This window comes from Bombina bombina, chromosome 6 (genome assembly GCF_027579735.1).
Source record: "Bombina bombina isolate aBomBom1 chromosome 6, aBomBom1.pri, whole genome shotgun sequence".
Taxonomy (NCBI): Eukaryota; Metazoa; Chordata; class Amphibia; order Anura; family Bombinatoridae; genus Bombina; species Bombina bombina.
This window is the reverse complement of record NC_069504.1, coordinates 256,230,715-256,245,266: the sequence shown is the minus strand read 5'-3', so window position 1 is coordinate 256,245,266 and position 14,552 is coordinate 256,230,715. Positions and strand designations below refer to the sequence as shown.

General features: G+C 36.2%; 1 protein-coding gene across 2 annotated transcripts in view; it reads right to left on the bottom strand.

Annotated features, from left to right (window-relative positions):
- PTPRB (protein tyrosine phosphatase receptor type B) overlaps positions 1 to 14,552 on the bottom strand; it is a 238,357-nt gene that overhangs the window by 92,701 nt on the left and 131,104 nt on the right. For both annotated transcript variants that reach the window (XM_053716786.1, XM_053716787.1), the window contains 3 exons: positions 10,085 to 10,348; positions 7,061 to 7,324; positions 3,757 to 4,020 (listed from right to left, as the gene is read on the bottom strand). In XM_053716786.1, coding sequence (XP_053572761.1) covers positions 3,757 to 4,020; positions 7,061 to 7,324; positions 10,085 to 10,348 — 792 coding nt within the window. The remainder of the gene's footprint in view (positions 1 to 3,756; positions 4,021 to 7,060; positions 7,325 to 10,084; positions 10,349 to 14,552) is intronic.

Sequence of the window (14,552 nt, the reverse complement as noted above, 5' to 3'; positions counted from 1 at the left end):
CTGCCCTCCCTAACATCGCCGACAGCTACCTTCAATTATTAACCCCTAATCTGCCGAGCGGACCACACCGCTATTCTAATAAATGTATTAACCCCTAAAGCTAAGTCTAACCCTAACACTAACACCCCCCTAACTTAAATATAATTTACATCTAACGAAATAAATTAACTCTTATTAAATAAATTATTCCTATTTAAAGCTAAATACTTACCTGTAAAATAAATCCTAATATAGCTACAATATAAATTATAATTATATTATAGCTATTTTAGGATTAATATTTATTTTACAGGCAACTTTGTAATTATTTTAACCAGGTACAATAACTATTAAATAGTTAAGAACTATTTAATAGTTACCTAGTTAAAATAATAATAAATTTACCTGTAAAATAAATCCTAACCTAAGATATAATTAAACTTAACACTACCCTATCAATAAAATAATTAAATAAACTACCTACAATTACCTACAATTAACCTAACACTACACTATCAATAAATAAATTAAACACAATTGCTACAAATAAATACAATTAAATAAACTATCTAAAGTACAAAAAATAAAAAAGAACTAAGTTACAAAAAATAAAAAAATATTTACAAACATAAGAAAAATATTACAACAATTTTAAACTAATTACACCTACTCTAAGCCCCCTAATAAAATAACAAAGCCCCCCAAAATAAAAAATTCCCTACCCTATTCTAAATTAAAAAAGTTACAAGCTCTTTTACCTTACCAGCCCTGAACAGGGCCCTTTGCGGGGCATGCCCCAAGAATTTCAGCTCTTTTGCCTGTAAAAGAATAAATACAATACCCCCCCCCAACATTACAACCCACCACCCACATACCCCTAATCTAACCCAAACCCCCCTTAAATAAACCTAACACTAAGCCCCTGAAGATCTTCCTACCTTGTCTTCACCATCCAGGTATCACCGATCCATCCTGGCTCCAACATCTTCATCCAACCCAAGCGGGGGTTGGCGATCCATAATCCGGTGCTCCAAAGTCTTCCTCCTATCCGGCAAGAAGAGGACATCCGGACCGGCAAACATCTTCTCCAAGCGGCATCTTCGATCTTCTTCCATCCGGAGCGAAGCGGCAGGATCCTGAAGACCTCCAGCGCGGAACATCCATCCGGACCGACGACTGAACGACGAATGACTGTTCCTTTAAGGGACGTCATCCAAGATGGCGTCCCTCGAATTCCGATTGGCTGATAGGATTCTATCAGCCAATCGGAATTAAGGTAGGAATTTTCTGATTGGCTGATGGAATCAGCCAATCAGAATCTAGTTCAATCCGATTGGCCGATCCAATCAGCCAATCAGATTGAGCTCGCATTCTATTGGCTGATCGGAACAGCCAATAGAATGCGAGCTCAATCTGATTGGCTGATTGGATCGGCCAATCCGATTGAACTAGATTCTGATTGGCTGATTCCATCAGCCAATCAGAAAATTCCTACCTTAATTCCGATTGGCTGATAGAATCCTATCAGCCAATCGGAATTCGAGGGACGCCATCTTGGATGACGTCCCTTAAAGGAACAGTCATTCGTCGTTCAGTCGTCGGTCCGGATGGATGTTCCGCGCTGGAGGTCTTCAGGATCCTGCCGCTTCGCTCCGGATGGAAGAAGATCGAAGATGCCGCTTGGAGAAGATGTTTGCCGGTCCGGATGTCCTCTTCTTGCCGGATAGGAGGAAGACTTTGGAGCACCGGATTATGGATCGCCAACCCCCGCTTGGGTTGGATGAAGATGTTGGAGCCAGGACAGATCGGTGATACCTGGATGGTGAAGACAAGGTAGGAAGATCTTCAGGGGCTTAGTGTTAGGTTTTTTTAAGGGGGGTTTGGGTTAGATTAGGGGTATGTGGGTGGTGGGTTGTAATGTTGGGGGGGGGGGGTATTGTATTTATTCTTTTACAGGTAAAAGAGCTGAAATTCTTGGGGCATGCCCCGCAAAGGGCCCTGTTCAGGGCTGGTAAAGTAAAAGAGCTTGTAACTTTTTTAATTTAGAATAGGGTAGGGAATTTTTTATTTTGGGGGGCTTTGTTATTTTATTAGGGGGCTTAGAGTAGGTGTAATTAGTTTAAAATTGTTGTAATATTTTTCTTATGTTTGTAAATATTTTTTTATTTTTTGTAACTTAGTTCTTTTTTATTTTTTGTACTTTAGATAGTTTATTTAATTGTATTTATTTGTAGCAATTGTGTTTAATTAATTTATTGATAGTGTAGTGTTAGGTTAATTGTAGGTAATTGTAGGTAGTTTATTTAATTATTTTATTGATAGGGTAGTGTTAAGTTTAATTATATCTTAGGTTAGGATTTATTTTACAGGTAAATTTGTTATTATTTTAACTAGGTAACTATTAAATAGTTCTTAACTATTTAATAGCTATTGTACCTGGTTAAAATAATTACAAAGTTGCCTGTAAAATAAATATTAATCCTAAAATAGCTATAATATAATTATAATTTATATTGTAGCTATATTAGGATTTATTTTACAGGTAAGTATTTAGCTTTAAATAGGAATAATTTATTTAATAAGAGTTAATTTATTTCGTTAGATGTAAATTATATTTAAGTTAGGGGGGTGTTAGTGTTAGGGTTAGACTTAGCTTTAGGGGTTAATACATTTATTAGAATAGCGGTGAGGTCCGCTCGGCAGATTAGGGGTTAATAATTGAAGGTAGCTGTCGGCGATGTTAGGGAGGGCAGATTAGGGGTTAATACTATTTATGATAGGGTTAGTGAGGCGGGTTAGGGGTTAATAACTTTATTATAGTAGCGCTCAGGTCCGCTCGGCAGATTAGGGGTTAATAAGTGTAGGCAGGTGTCGGCGACGTTGAGGGGGGCAGATTAGGGGTTAATAAATATAATATAGGGGTCGGCGGTGTTAGGGGTAGCAGATTAGGGGTACATAGGGATAACGTAGGTGGCGGCGCTTTGCGGTCGGAAGATTAGGGGTTAATTATTTTAAGTAGCTGGCGGCGATGTTGTGGGGGGCAGGTTAGGGGTTAATAAATATAATACAGGGGTCGGCGGGGTTAGGGGCAGCAGATTAGGGGTACATAAGTATAACGTAGGTGGCGGTCGGCAGATTAGGGGTTAAAAATTTTAATCGAGTGGCGGCGATGTGGGGGGAGCTCGGTTTAGGGGTACATAGGTAGTTTATGGGTGTTAGTGTACTTTAGGGTACAGTAGTTAAGAGCTTTATAAACCGGCGTTAGCCAGAAAGCTCTTAACTCCTGCTATTTTCAGGCGGCTGGAATTTTGTCGTTAGAGCTCTAACGCTCACTTCAGAAACGACTCTAAATACCGGCGTTAGAAAGATCCCATTGAAAATATAGGCTACGCAAATGGCGTAGGGGGATCTGCGGTATGGAAAAGTTGCGGCTGAAAAGTGAGCGTTAGACCCTTTAATCACTGACTCCAAATACCAGCGGGCGGCCAAAACCAGCGTTAGGAGCCTCTAACGCTGGTTTTGACGGCTACCGCCGAACTCCAAATCTAGGCCTAAGTTTCCACTTTCTGGACCTAACAGTAATTTTTCTGTTTCAAGTAATTTTGAAAGGTCGCTAATACATTCCATACAAATTTTTTTTTTAAATTTGCATTAAAGTAATTGCTTACAAGTAATCAGCTGGGTTTCCTTCCTGTAAAGTATAGTCTGCTGTAATGTTGGTAGATGTAAGTAGTGCATTCCTGCATTGTGCAAAGCTCTGATTAACAAGCATCATACCTGTAAGGCCCTCCACAAATGTTGCTCTCTGTGCATCGCCACTGAACGTCAGCACTACAATCTTATATAGCCTGCCCGGTGTCAAGGAGGTGAATTTATATTCATAAGCAGTGTTACTCAGGGTTATGGGTGGGAAAACTTTCATGTCATTGAAAAGCAGCTGAATCTCATAGCGATCTACATCCCCATCAGCCCTAGACCACGTCACATGTAGGTCCTCACTGGTTCTGCCTGCCAGGGTGAGCTTCTTCACCGGCTCAGGGACTAGGAAAAAAGTGAAAAGGTCAAATTATATTTATAACTCTACATAGAAAGTAATCCAGTGTTAAAGAAATAATCAAGATTAAAAGGATATGAATTCTCCCCTTAAAGGGACATTAAACCTAAAATGTTTCTTTCATAATTCAGACAGATAATACAATTTTAAACAACATTCCAATTTACTTCTATTATCTAATTTGCTTCATTCTTTAGATATCCTTTGTTAAAGAAATAGCAATGCACACGGGAGAGCCAATCACAGGAGGCATCTATGTGCAGCCACCAATTAGAAGCTAGTGAGCCTATCTAGATATGCTTTTCAGGAAAGAATATCAAGAGAATGAAGCAAATTAGATAATAGAAGTAAATTAGAAAGTTGTTTAAAATGGTATTTTCTATCTGAATCATGAAAGAAAAAAAATTGGGTTTAATGTCCCTTTAATGTGTCCCCAATTATGCATTTTACCTACTGAAGTGTATAAAATAGTTTCTAAATAACTCCTTCACCTTTATTTTATCATTTAAAATAACTGATTTTGCCCATTGCCCACTTACACTGAACATTTCTGAACTTAAAGGGACACTGAACCCAAATTTTTTCTTTCATGATTCAGATAGAGCATGAAATTTTAAGCAACTTTCTAATTTACTCCTATTATCAAATTTTCTTTATTCTCTTGGTATCTTTATTTGAAATGCAAAAATCTAAGTTTAGATGCCGGCCCATTTTTTGTGAACAACCTGGGTTGTCCTTGCTGATTGGTGGATAAATTTATCCACCAATCAAAAAGTGCATCCAGAGTCTGAACCAAAAAAGCTTAGATGGCTTTTTTTTTTTAAAATAAAGATAGTAAGAGAACGAAGAAAAATTGATAATAGGAGTAAATTAGAAAGTTGCTTATAATTGCATGCTCTATCTGAATCACCAAAGAAAAAATTTAGGTTCAGTGTCCCTTTACGTTCTAGTTACAAACAAACCATGCTGACAAGAAGGTTTAGGTTAAATACTGCTCCCAGTGGGGGGCTGTGACAGAGAGGTACTAAAATGTTAATTCCCATCATTCTCTCTAAGAACGGACCTTTGAGTAAACGGTAATAAAGTAGATAAGGGGAATTTTGTGTAAATAATTAGAAAGACCAAGGTTTTATCTCCCTACAAGATCAGCCACTGCATTGGGTGGTGGTTTCAATTAGCAGAAACAAGTATTTTATATATAAAAATATACCTAAGGGAGCAATTTCCTACACATTTCAAACTCTGCAGCTGGTATAGCAAGTAAGGAGAAACAATTTTGCAGTACACTGTCCCTTTAAAAATTCCTGATTCAGACAAAGCATGTCATTTTTAGAAACTATTCTAATTACTTCTGTTTTAAAACTTTGCTCTCTTGCTTTGTTGACAAGCATACTTATGTAGGCTCAAGAGAAGCAAGATACTACTGGGATCTATCTGATGAATGCCAGCTGTGCACATATGTCTCTTGCTATTGGCTCACAATTCCATTTATGCTATAGAGTTTACTTTAAATACATGTTAAAACCTCTTGGCTATAGTCAAACACAAAGTTATATGACAGCAACAGTGCAATAATAAAATGCCATAACACATTAGAGTATTTTCTTTTTGCATTTTTATGTCCCTTTAATATTTGTATGCAAAGACTTATAACAGTTTTATTTTGTACGTATGACCTTCAGTGCTTATATTTTCATAGCTAAACACATTGTGTATAGAAATAGTGGAGGCTACAAAAGAATGGCCTCTGTTACCATGGCCATGCCACAGAGATGTGCTTATATATTGTTAAAATGGAACACAAGTGACCTTAAACAAGCAAATGTAACATTATAGATACTGTTTTACTTAATGAATCAGGTAACAAGGAGACATCTTATTATAATAAGAAATGGGTATGAATGTTATTGGAAATAGCTTAAACATAGGATGAGATGGTCCTAAAACCAAACAATCAAGGTCCTACTAAAACCATACAACCAACCGAAAAAAAAAGAATACTTAATTTGTTTACAGGAGCAGCAAGAGTCCATATTACATAAGCTGCTTTTATAGAGGAAGCCCACTTTTTAGATTAGTTTGGCAAAGTTTGTGTGGTCTTCTGTTATCCACGTTATAAGAATAGATCTCACAAATATCTCTGTGTAGGATACACACTGAAATGTTGCTGTTTACGCTTATTATAAAGCCAGTATTGCAAGGGGTTAAATTCTTAAACTATCTTCTACAACTACCTCTATTTGTAACAGTAATGACTATTCTCTATATGTTGTATATTTAGTGCACCTCTGTTATATGTAGGGTTGCCCACTGTCCAGAAATGACCCAGGCAGTCAAAAAGCGCTGTTCTTCTTACTGAGTGACAGCTCCTATGTGATGCTTAGCTGTGGCGTTAGAGTGTGTGAGTGTCTTTGTGTTTGTCAGTGTCTTTGTGTATGTGCGAGTCTGTGTGTGAGAGTATATGTTAGTGTGTGAGAGTGTGTTTGTGAGATTGTGTCTTTGTGTGTGTGTGAGAGAGTTTGTGTGAGAGAGAATGTGTGTTAGTGTGTGTGAGTGACATTGTGTGCTAGAATGAGAGAATGAATATCTATGTAAGAGTTTGTGTTTATTTCTATACGTAGTGTGCACATTTGCATAGTAGAACAGCATTACTCTTTATGAAAAACAACTAATAGGATTAGTTGTAATAATAAATGTAAAAAATAATGACTTAGAACAAGTGCCCCTGGAATCACTTTGGTAAATTCGAGGATTTTTACAAGATTCGGGTAAAATGTAACAACATAATATTGAACATACTGACCACTATTATCACTGTTGTGTGTTAACATCACTCAAGAGTAATCAATAGCGCTTTTATTTTTACGCTCATATTAAAAGTCCAAATTTATATTTTATTGCTCATGCAATAGTTGAGGGCGCATTAAAATCTGCAAGTGCGCTAAATGCCTCACACAATAGACTTCTATGGAGACGTGCAGTAAAGTTTAATATTAAATATCTATGAAAGCTCAGACTCCCACTTACAGGTTCGGCCACTTGCGATGGCACTCGTCTCATACTTTCCACTCTTTGTGTTAACAGTAACACTGTAGAGCCTTCCTGGCACCAGGTTAGTAAAAACACACTCATTTTCCACCTTGGTGATCGTTGTGGTTTCAATGAAATCCTTGTTGTTTTTAATGGTGACTTGGTAATTATCAAAATCTCCTGCAGCATGTAGCCAGGACACTTTCAGGTAGTCACTTCTTGCCGCGTTGCTTACTGTTAATCCTTGCACAGCAGAGGGAACTGAAATGAACATAAATATAAAGTCAGCACCCAGCATAGTTTGGGCATAAAACGGTATTCAGAAGACATCAAACTCCTATCATTTTCTTACTAGAGCATGTTAAATAATTGCATAAAGCAGGGGTTTAGTTTCTGATTTGATAAGTTTAGGATTTAAAATAATAACAATAATATGCATTTTTCAGGTTTTTGTTCGAGTACTGATATTATATTGTTGATCACACATTCTGACCTTATAATGTAACTATAATATATTCTGTAAATAGGAATAAGATTGTCCTATCAAGGGATACTTTGCAGCAGTTTAATCAAGTAGAAAGGTTACTGAAGCATTAACTGTGCTTACCTGGGGTTTGCACTTGAAAACACCCAATGCAAACTGCACACACTATACAAAAAGAGGTTGATTTATGACACTGCGGATAAGAGGCTGCCATCTCCTAATTACAAGTGGCAGACATAAAACATCCCAGACTGATCCATCCGGAATTCATCCTATTTGGGAGCCACAAGCATTGTACCTCCTGAGTAGGGCACAGATTGTGATTGGTGGATACATGCAACTGTTCCTCCTGATTAGCTTATTGGCCATGTTCTGGTTAGGAGTTGCAATGACTTTATCTATGTGTTTAACTAACGCGTGGGGGCTTAAATACATAGGGCCAGTTTATAAGTAGCGCGCTATTTAGATCTAGATTGCTAATTGCGCTAGAAGCAAACATTTTGCCTGTGTCGGGTTGTGTTGGTATTATGAGTTAAAAGTAAAAAGTTATCGTGCTCGCGCTAAACCGACACGCGCTAACAACTTACTGTCATGCAAAAGATAAGCTATTCCCCCAAAGAAGTCAATAGAGGGGGAAAAAACTAACACCTTACTTGCGCGCTAGCTATTCTAATATGCTAACCAGACATGAAAATATGAATATTTCACATTCCAATGTTCTGCACATAGCAAAATAAGTTCTATGTATTCAAAAATACATATTTCTATACATATATGATGGCATTTTGGTACAATATATATTTATACCTATAAATACTGTGTATATACAGTATATATATATATATATATATATATATATATATATGATTATATATATATACATATAGATATAGATATATATAGGAATATATTTTTTAAAAATACATAGAACATATTCTGCTATGTTCAGAACACTGGAATGTGAAATATTTACAGTAAATACACAGAATAACACTTTATCATAAATGAATATTGCAGAAATATGTTTTTTCATGCTTTCATCTACACTGAACCCAAATGTTTTCTTTTGCGATTCAGATAGAGCATGCAATTTTAAGCAACTTTCTAGTTTACACCTATTATCAATTTTACTTCGTTCTCTTGCTTTCTTTATTTGAAAAAGACGGCATCTAATCTATTTTTTGGTTCAGAACCATGGAAAGCACTTGTTTATTGGTGGGTGAATTTATCCACCAATCAGCAAGAACAACCCAGTTTGTTCACCAAAAATGGTCCGGAATCTAAACTTACATTCTTGCATTTCAAATAAAGATACCAAGAGAATGAAGACAATTTGATAATAGTAGTCAAATAGAAAGTTGCTTAAAATTGCATGCACTATCTGAATCACGAAAGAAAAAAATTGGGTTCAGTGTCCCTTTAATTGCAAAGGGCTACAATGCACTTATATATATGTCATATGTATAAATACATATCCTATATTATAAAAGACAAGAGTTTGTCTGAAGCCGTCATGCGCAGTTCAGACAAACTCTTGCAGCTGATCGCACGCGCACCCACCCGACAGCAGCGCGAGGACCGGGCAGCACAGCTGATCGCGCGCGCAGGGGAGAACCGGGCAGCACAGGAGAGAGAGAGAGAGAGAGAGAGAGAGAGAGAGAGAGAGAGAGAGAGAGAATTAAATATAACACAACACGGCCCGTGTGAACGGGCTTTAGGACTAGTCCTATATTATAAAAGACAAGAGTTTGTCTGAAGCCGTCATGCGCAGTTCAGACAAACTCTTGCAGCTGATCGCACGCGCACCCACCCGACAGCAGCGCGAGGACCGGGCAGCACAGCTGATCGCGCGCGCAGGGGAGAACCGGGCAGCACAGGAGAGAGAGAGAGAGAGAGAGAGAGAGAGAATTAAATATAACACAACACGGCCCGTGTGAACGGGCTTTAGGACTAGTGTACACATATTTAAACATATATATATGTATATATACATACATACATACATATCCATCTTTAGACACGTATATGTATGTATCTCAATGTTAAAGCCCTTTGTCTGCCTTTTTTTTCTAACACCTGATACCTCCTATATTTTGTGTGCAATATTTTTGAACACTGTTTTATTAGACAGTGTAATTATGAGTGTAACTGTACTTTATAATGTATTTTTGATGTGTTTTTGTGACACTTTTTATTTTCACTTAACAGTTAGTGAGATCACGGTAATCAATCTAGCTTAAATTGCGATTGCACTCAAGCAATACTGATTCCGTTCAGCTTGTAATATGAGCGCAATTCAACCAGCGTGCAAGTGATCATGAAAACCCGCGCCTCACTTGTAATTTTGCCCATAGTAAGCTAGGGTCAGTTATAACGAATTAAATCATGTACTTTTTCATTACTATGCCCTGATAAGAGAATAAATACTACATTAATGTAGTGCTTATAATTCAAATTTACTTGAATCCTTTTTAAGATAAAATATTTATACATAAAAATGCAGAGATTTGGCAGAAGTCCAATTCTTGGTTCCTTACCTGTCCATTCTTGGCTAAAAGAGTAGTTTTCATACTTCCCACTCCTTGTCGTTATTGTCACATTGTAGAGTCGTCCAGGAGTCAGAGAGCTAAAGGAACATTCAGTGACGGACTTAGAAATTGCTAAAGGTGGCAGGTTGTTATTATGGTGCGAAAGTGTAACCAAATAGCTATCAACATCTCCAGCAGCTGGAAGCCAGGATATGCTAAGGTAATCTTTACGGCCAAAATTATTTACTGTCACCCCACTGACACTGGAAGGAACTGTAACAACACAGAAAACGGATATTAGAACCTTAGTTCTTTAAAGCACTGATGAAAAATATTTGGTCTTTTAGTTTATATTTGCATTTTCAATGTTATCTGTAGGTGATTACCCTTAGTGTACTTAACACAATAACAGCTGACAGAAAGTTCTTAAGAAACCATTAAAGCTTGGTATACTGAGGGTTTAATTACTTAGTGGTGGATCATTGCTGGCTGAGGGATTTGATTGGTTATTTGCACTTTTTAATACAGGGTGTGCATTATTTGACGTCAGATTAAACTGACAACATCTGCCAGTGAGCCAAACAAAACTGGTTGCTACAAGCTTATTACTTGATAGGTGGAAGTTGTAAGTATTAGCATGTTGCGCAGCAATATATTTATTTGTATCACTTGAATTAATGAATCTGCAAGTACAAGACCTGTTATATTCATCTCCTATTTAATTTAATGTGTAGCCTATTACATATTGGCATGTTAAAATATGTTACATAGTTCAGACTTAAAGGGGCTGGAAACTGACAGGAAAAATCATGATTAGGATATAAAATACAGTTTTAAACAACTTTTCAATAAACTATTATCAAATTTGCTTTATTCTCTTGTTATCCTTTGCTGAAAGACCAGCATTGCACTACTGGCAGCTATGTAAACACATCTAGGTAGCCAATCACAAGAAACAAATGTGTGCAAGCACCAATCAGCAGCTAGCTCCCACTAGAGTAGGATATGTGCATATTCTTTTTCAATAAGGGATACAAAGAGCACAAAGCACATTTGAAAATAGAAGTTAATTTTAAAGTGTCTTAAAATGACATTTTCTATCTAAATCATGCACGTTTAATTTAACTTTGCTATCCCTTTAAGGTAAAAGTTTTAAATATAGCACTCTAAAAGCTAGAGAAACTCTCTCTCTCTCTCTCTCTCTCTCTCTCTCTCTCTCTCTATATATATATATATATATATATATATATATATATATATATATATATATATATATGTATATGTAAAAATATATAGAGAAAAATCATGTAGGGCTTTAATAAATCAGAACTTCATGTAAGCGTGATCAATTTGCCTGTTAATATTTGTTAATATTCCTACTGGGATATGACGGTGTTTAATTTTCAAACACACATGCTCCCTGAAATGAGCATGAAACTGGGGAAAAAAATCAGTACTCAAGAGTTACAGGACCAAATGTCTATCATCATTTTTTTCATGGGGCCATACAGATATGCTACATTTTAAAGAGATATGAAACCCAAAAATATAGAGCATAACATTTAATATTAAAGTTTCAGATTTACTTATATTATCACATGTGTATTGTCCTATACTGCAGAAAATAAAATGAAGGGAGAGGGAAGGATGGGGAGCTACACTACGGAAAACATGTGGGGTAAAGGGGTGGGGGCCCTAGCTAACAGATCGCAGGAGGGGGGGAGGTGGGGGGACCACTACACTGCAGAATTTTTTTAAATTTAAATTAAAAAAAATGAATGTATAGGTACTGAACAAAGGGGATACCAGCAATCATTTGTGTCATGATTGCACAAGCAGTATGTAAATAATTTAAGTGAGAAACCCATAGTTTGTGAAAAAGTTTACATTTTTTATATATATATAATTACATTTGGCTAGAGCTGCAACAACTAATCATCATAATCGATAATAATCGATTATGAAAAAACGAATCTCATAATTGATTAGTTGGTTTTTCAATCTTTATAAGTATATATTCGTTATTTTTAGAGCGGACTAGATATTTCCCCTAACCTTATAGCTGGTTATTTACCATTGCAAATAGATATTTAAGATATTTTTATGTTAGAATGAAGTCAAGGGTTACTTTATTGAGAGGCCCCTTGCCAAGGTAGAAAACACTTAGCATTGGTGAAGAGCTAACAAAGATAAATATCCCACTTTGGTGAAATTGGCTAAACCCTACTTACACACCTCAACAGCCTTTTCTCTGCTGCAGGAAATATAGCTGCAAACAGAGAACCAGCCTTAGCCAGAAGCATGTGGACATGTTGAGATTTTTGCATTTCAATGCAAAGTTTCTGAAAGAGTGAATAACAGAATGTTATTAACAGTGATAGTCTAACTCTTTCTAGTTCTACCTCTTTTCAAACAGTTTGTGCTTTTGTTTAATTATAAAACTGTGCTCTTCTGCTTAAAAATTGAAGAAACAGTTGTGTTAATGTAAAGTTTTAGTCTGAAGTTTATATTTGTATCACTCATTATGTGGATTTTATTTAAAACATAGAAAACTATTATTGATTCTCTTTTTATCCGATTAGTCGATTAATTGAAAAAATAATCGGCCGATTAATCGATTATGAAAATAATCGTTAGTTGCAGCCCTACATTTGGCAGTGAAAAAGTGGCATGGAATATAATAAATTGGGCCTAGATCAATACTTTGGGTTGTCTATTTAAAATATATATATAATTTTGACAAGTAAATAAAAAATAAAAAGGCTCTCTGTTTAAATGGAGTGATAGCAAGAAATGGTAAACATAAAAAATTCTGTATTTTGGGCAACTTCTTCTCTGAAATTTCTGGTAGTGAAGGGGTTAAAATTGCATGCTCTCTCTGAATCTCTGAAAAAAAATGTGTTTCATGTCCCTTTTTTATCAGTTGTGTATTTTATTTCAATTTCACAATCGTCTCTGGCAGTTGTTAGAACGCATGTATTACAGTGCAAACAGTACACATCAGCAATACTGCGATACCCAGTTACTATCATACTCAGTACCACTAGAAATTAAGTAAGTGCTCATTTTCCTAAATTCACATATATTTAACAAACTATACATTATTGCATGACAGATAAAATGTTATTTTAAAAAGGACATTAAACTTAGCATAGGATGAAGACATGAAAATGCTTATTAACATTTTTCTTGCCTTTGATGTGATTCTCCTATTGGAATTTTCTGTGAGATTGGTGAAATGTTTATCAGGATTTACAAGGAATTACAAATAATAAGAATAAGAATCGTACCTGCAAAATCAGGGAGGAACTGTTATCTTAAAAACAACTGACTTTATACTCTGAGCCACAGTAAATATACACATATTCACTAATACTGAACTGATTCCCTCGACTGCTTTAGAAAAGGAGGAGTACTCTGCCCTCTGCTGGTTAAAGTATATACATGTTGTAAATGTTCAGGTTAAAATCCCAAACCTAGCTGACAGCATGTTAACACTTTCTTTCTGAGCACGATGACTTTATGTGATCATATCCATTGTTTAAGGGTGTTTAGATATGATCAGTGAGCACAGGAAAATAATCACTTAAAGGAAGGAAACTGCATGATTAAGTTCAAATACCTATGAACCGAAGGATTGTGCTGAACTTGTGTAATTAAACAATTAGTCTTGTCTTAACATTCCCACTTCCCGCATATTGCCTTTTCATCTCGGGTTATATCCTTTCCCAACCCATAAGATCTTTAATAGGTTTTGATCTTTTGGAATATTTATGGGGATATTTTTCTCTTAGTATCTGCTTTCTGTCTAAGTCTGTTTTCTCTCTGCATCTGCTTTCTGTCTTAGTCTGTTTAATTTAATCAATTTCCTTAAACAATTTATTGCTCAAGAAAACATTACAACTGCAGATCCAGCAGAAGGGTTAAGGAATGTGAATACTGCCCTAGCCACAAGATTGTCAATATGCCACAAGATTGTCAATAACCAAAAAATATATACAGGTGGCCCTCGTTTTACAACGGTTCAATTTACACCGTTTCAGAATAACAACCTTTTTTTCCAGTCATGTGACTGCTATTGAAAAACATTGAGAAGCAGTGCATTTATTAAAATAGCCAGTAGGTGGAGATGTCCGCTTGTGTTGCAGCAAAACCAAGCAAGCTGAAATTAATCAGTTTAACCAGACCTGAGCTATCGAGCAGATTTCAAAGGAACAAGATCTTCCTGTCTATAAATCAGTCCAGATTGGAATGCATATAAAGAAACATAATTTATGCTTACCTGATAAATTTATTTCTCTTGTAGTGTATCCAGTCCACGGATCATCCATTACTTATGGAATATATTCTCCTTCCCAACAGGAAGTTGCAAGAGTCCACCCACAGCAAAGCTGCTATATAGCTCCTCCCCTAACTGCCATATTCAGTCATTCGACCGAAAACATGTAGAGAAAGAAAAAACCATAGGGTGCAGTGG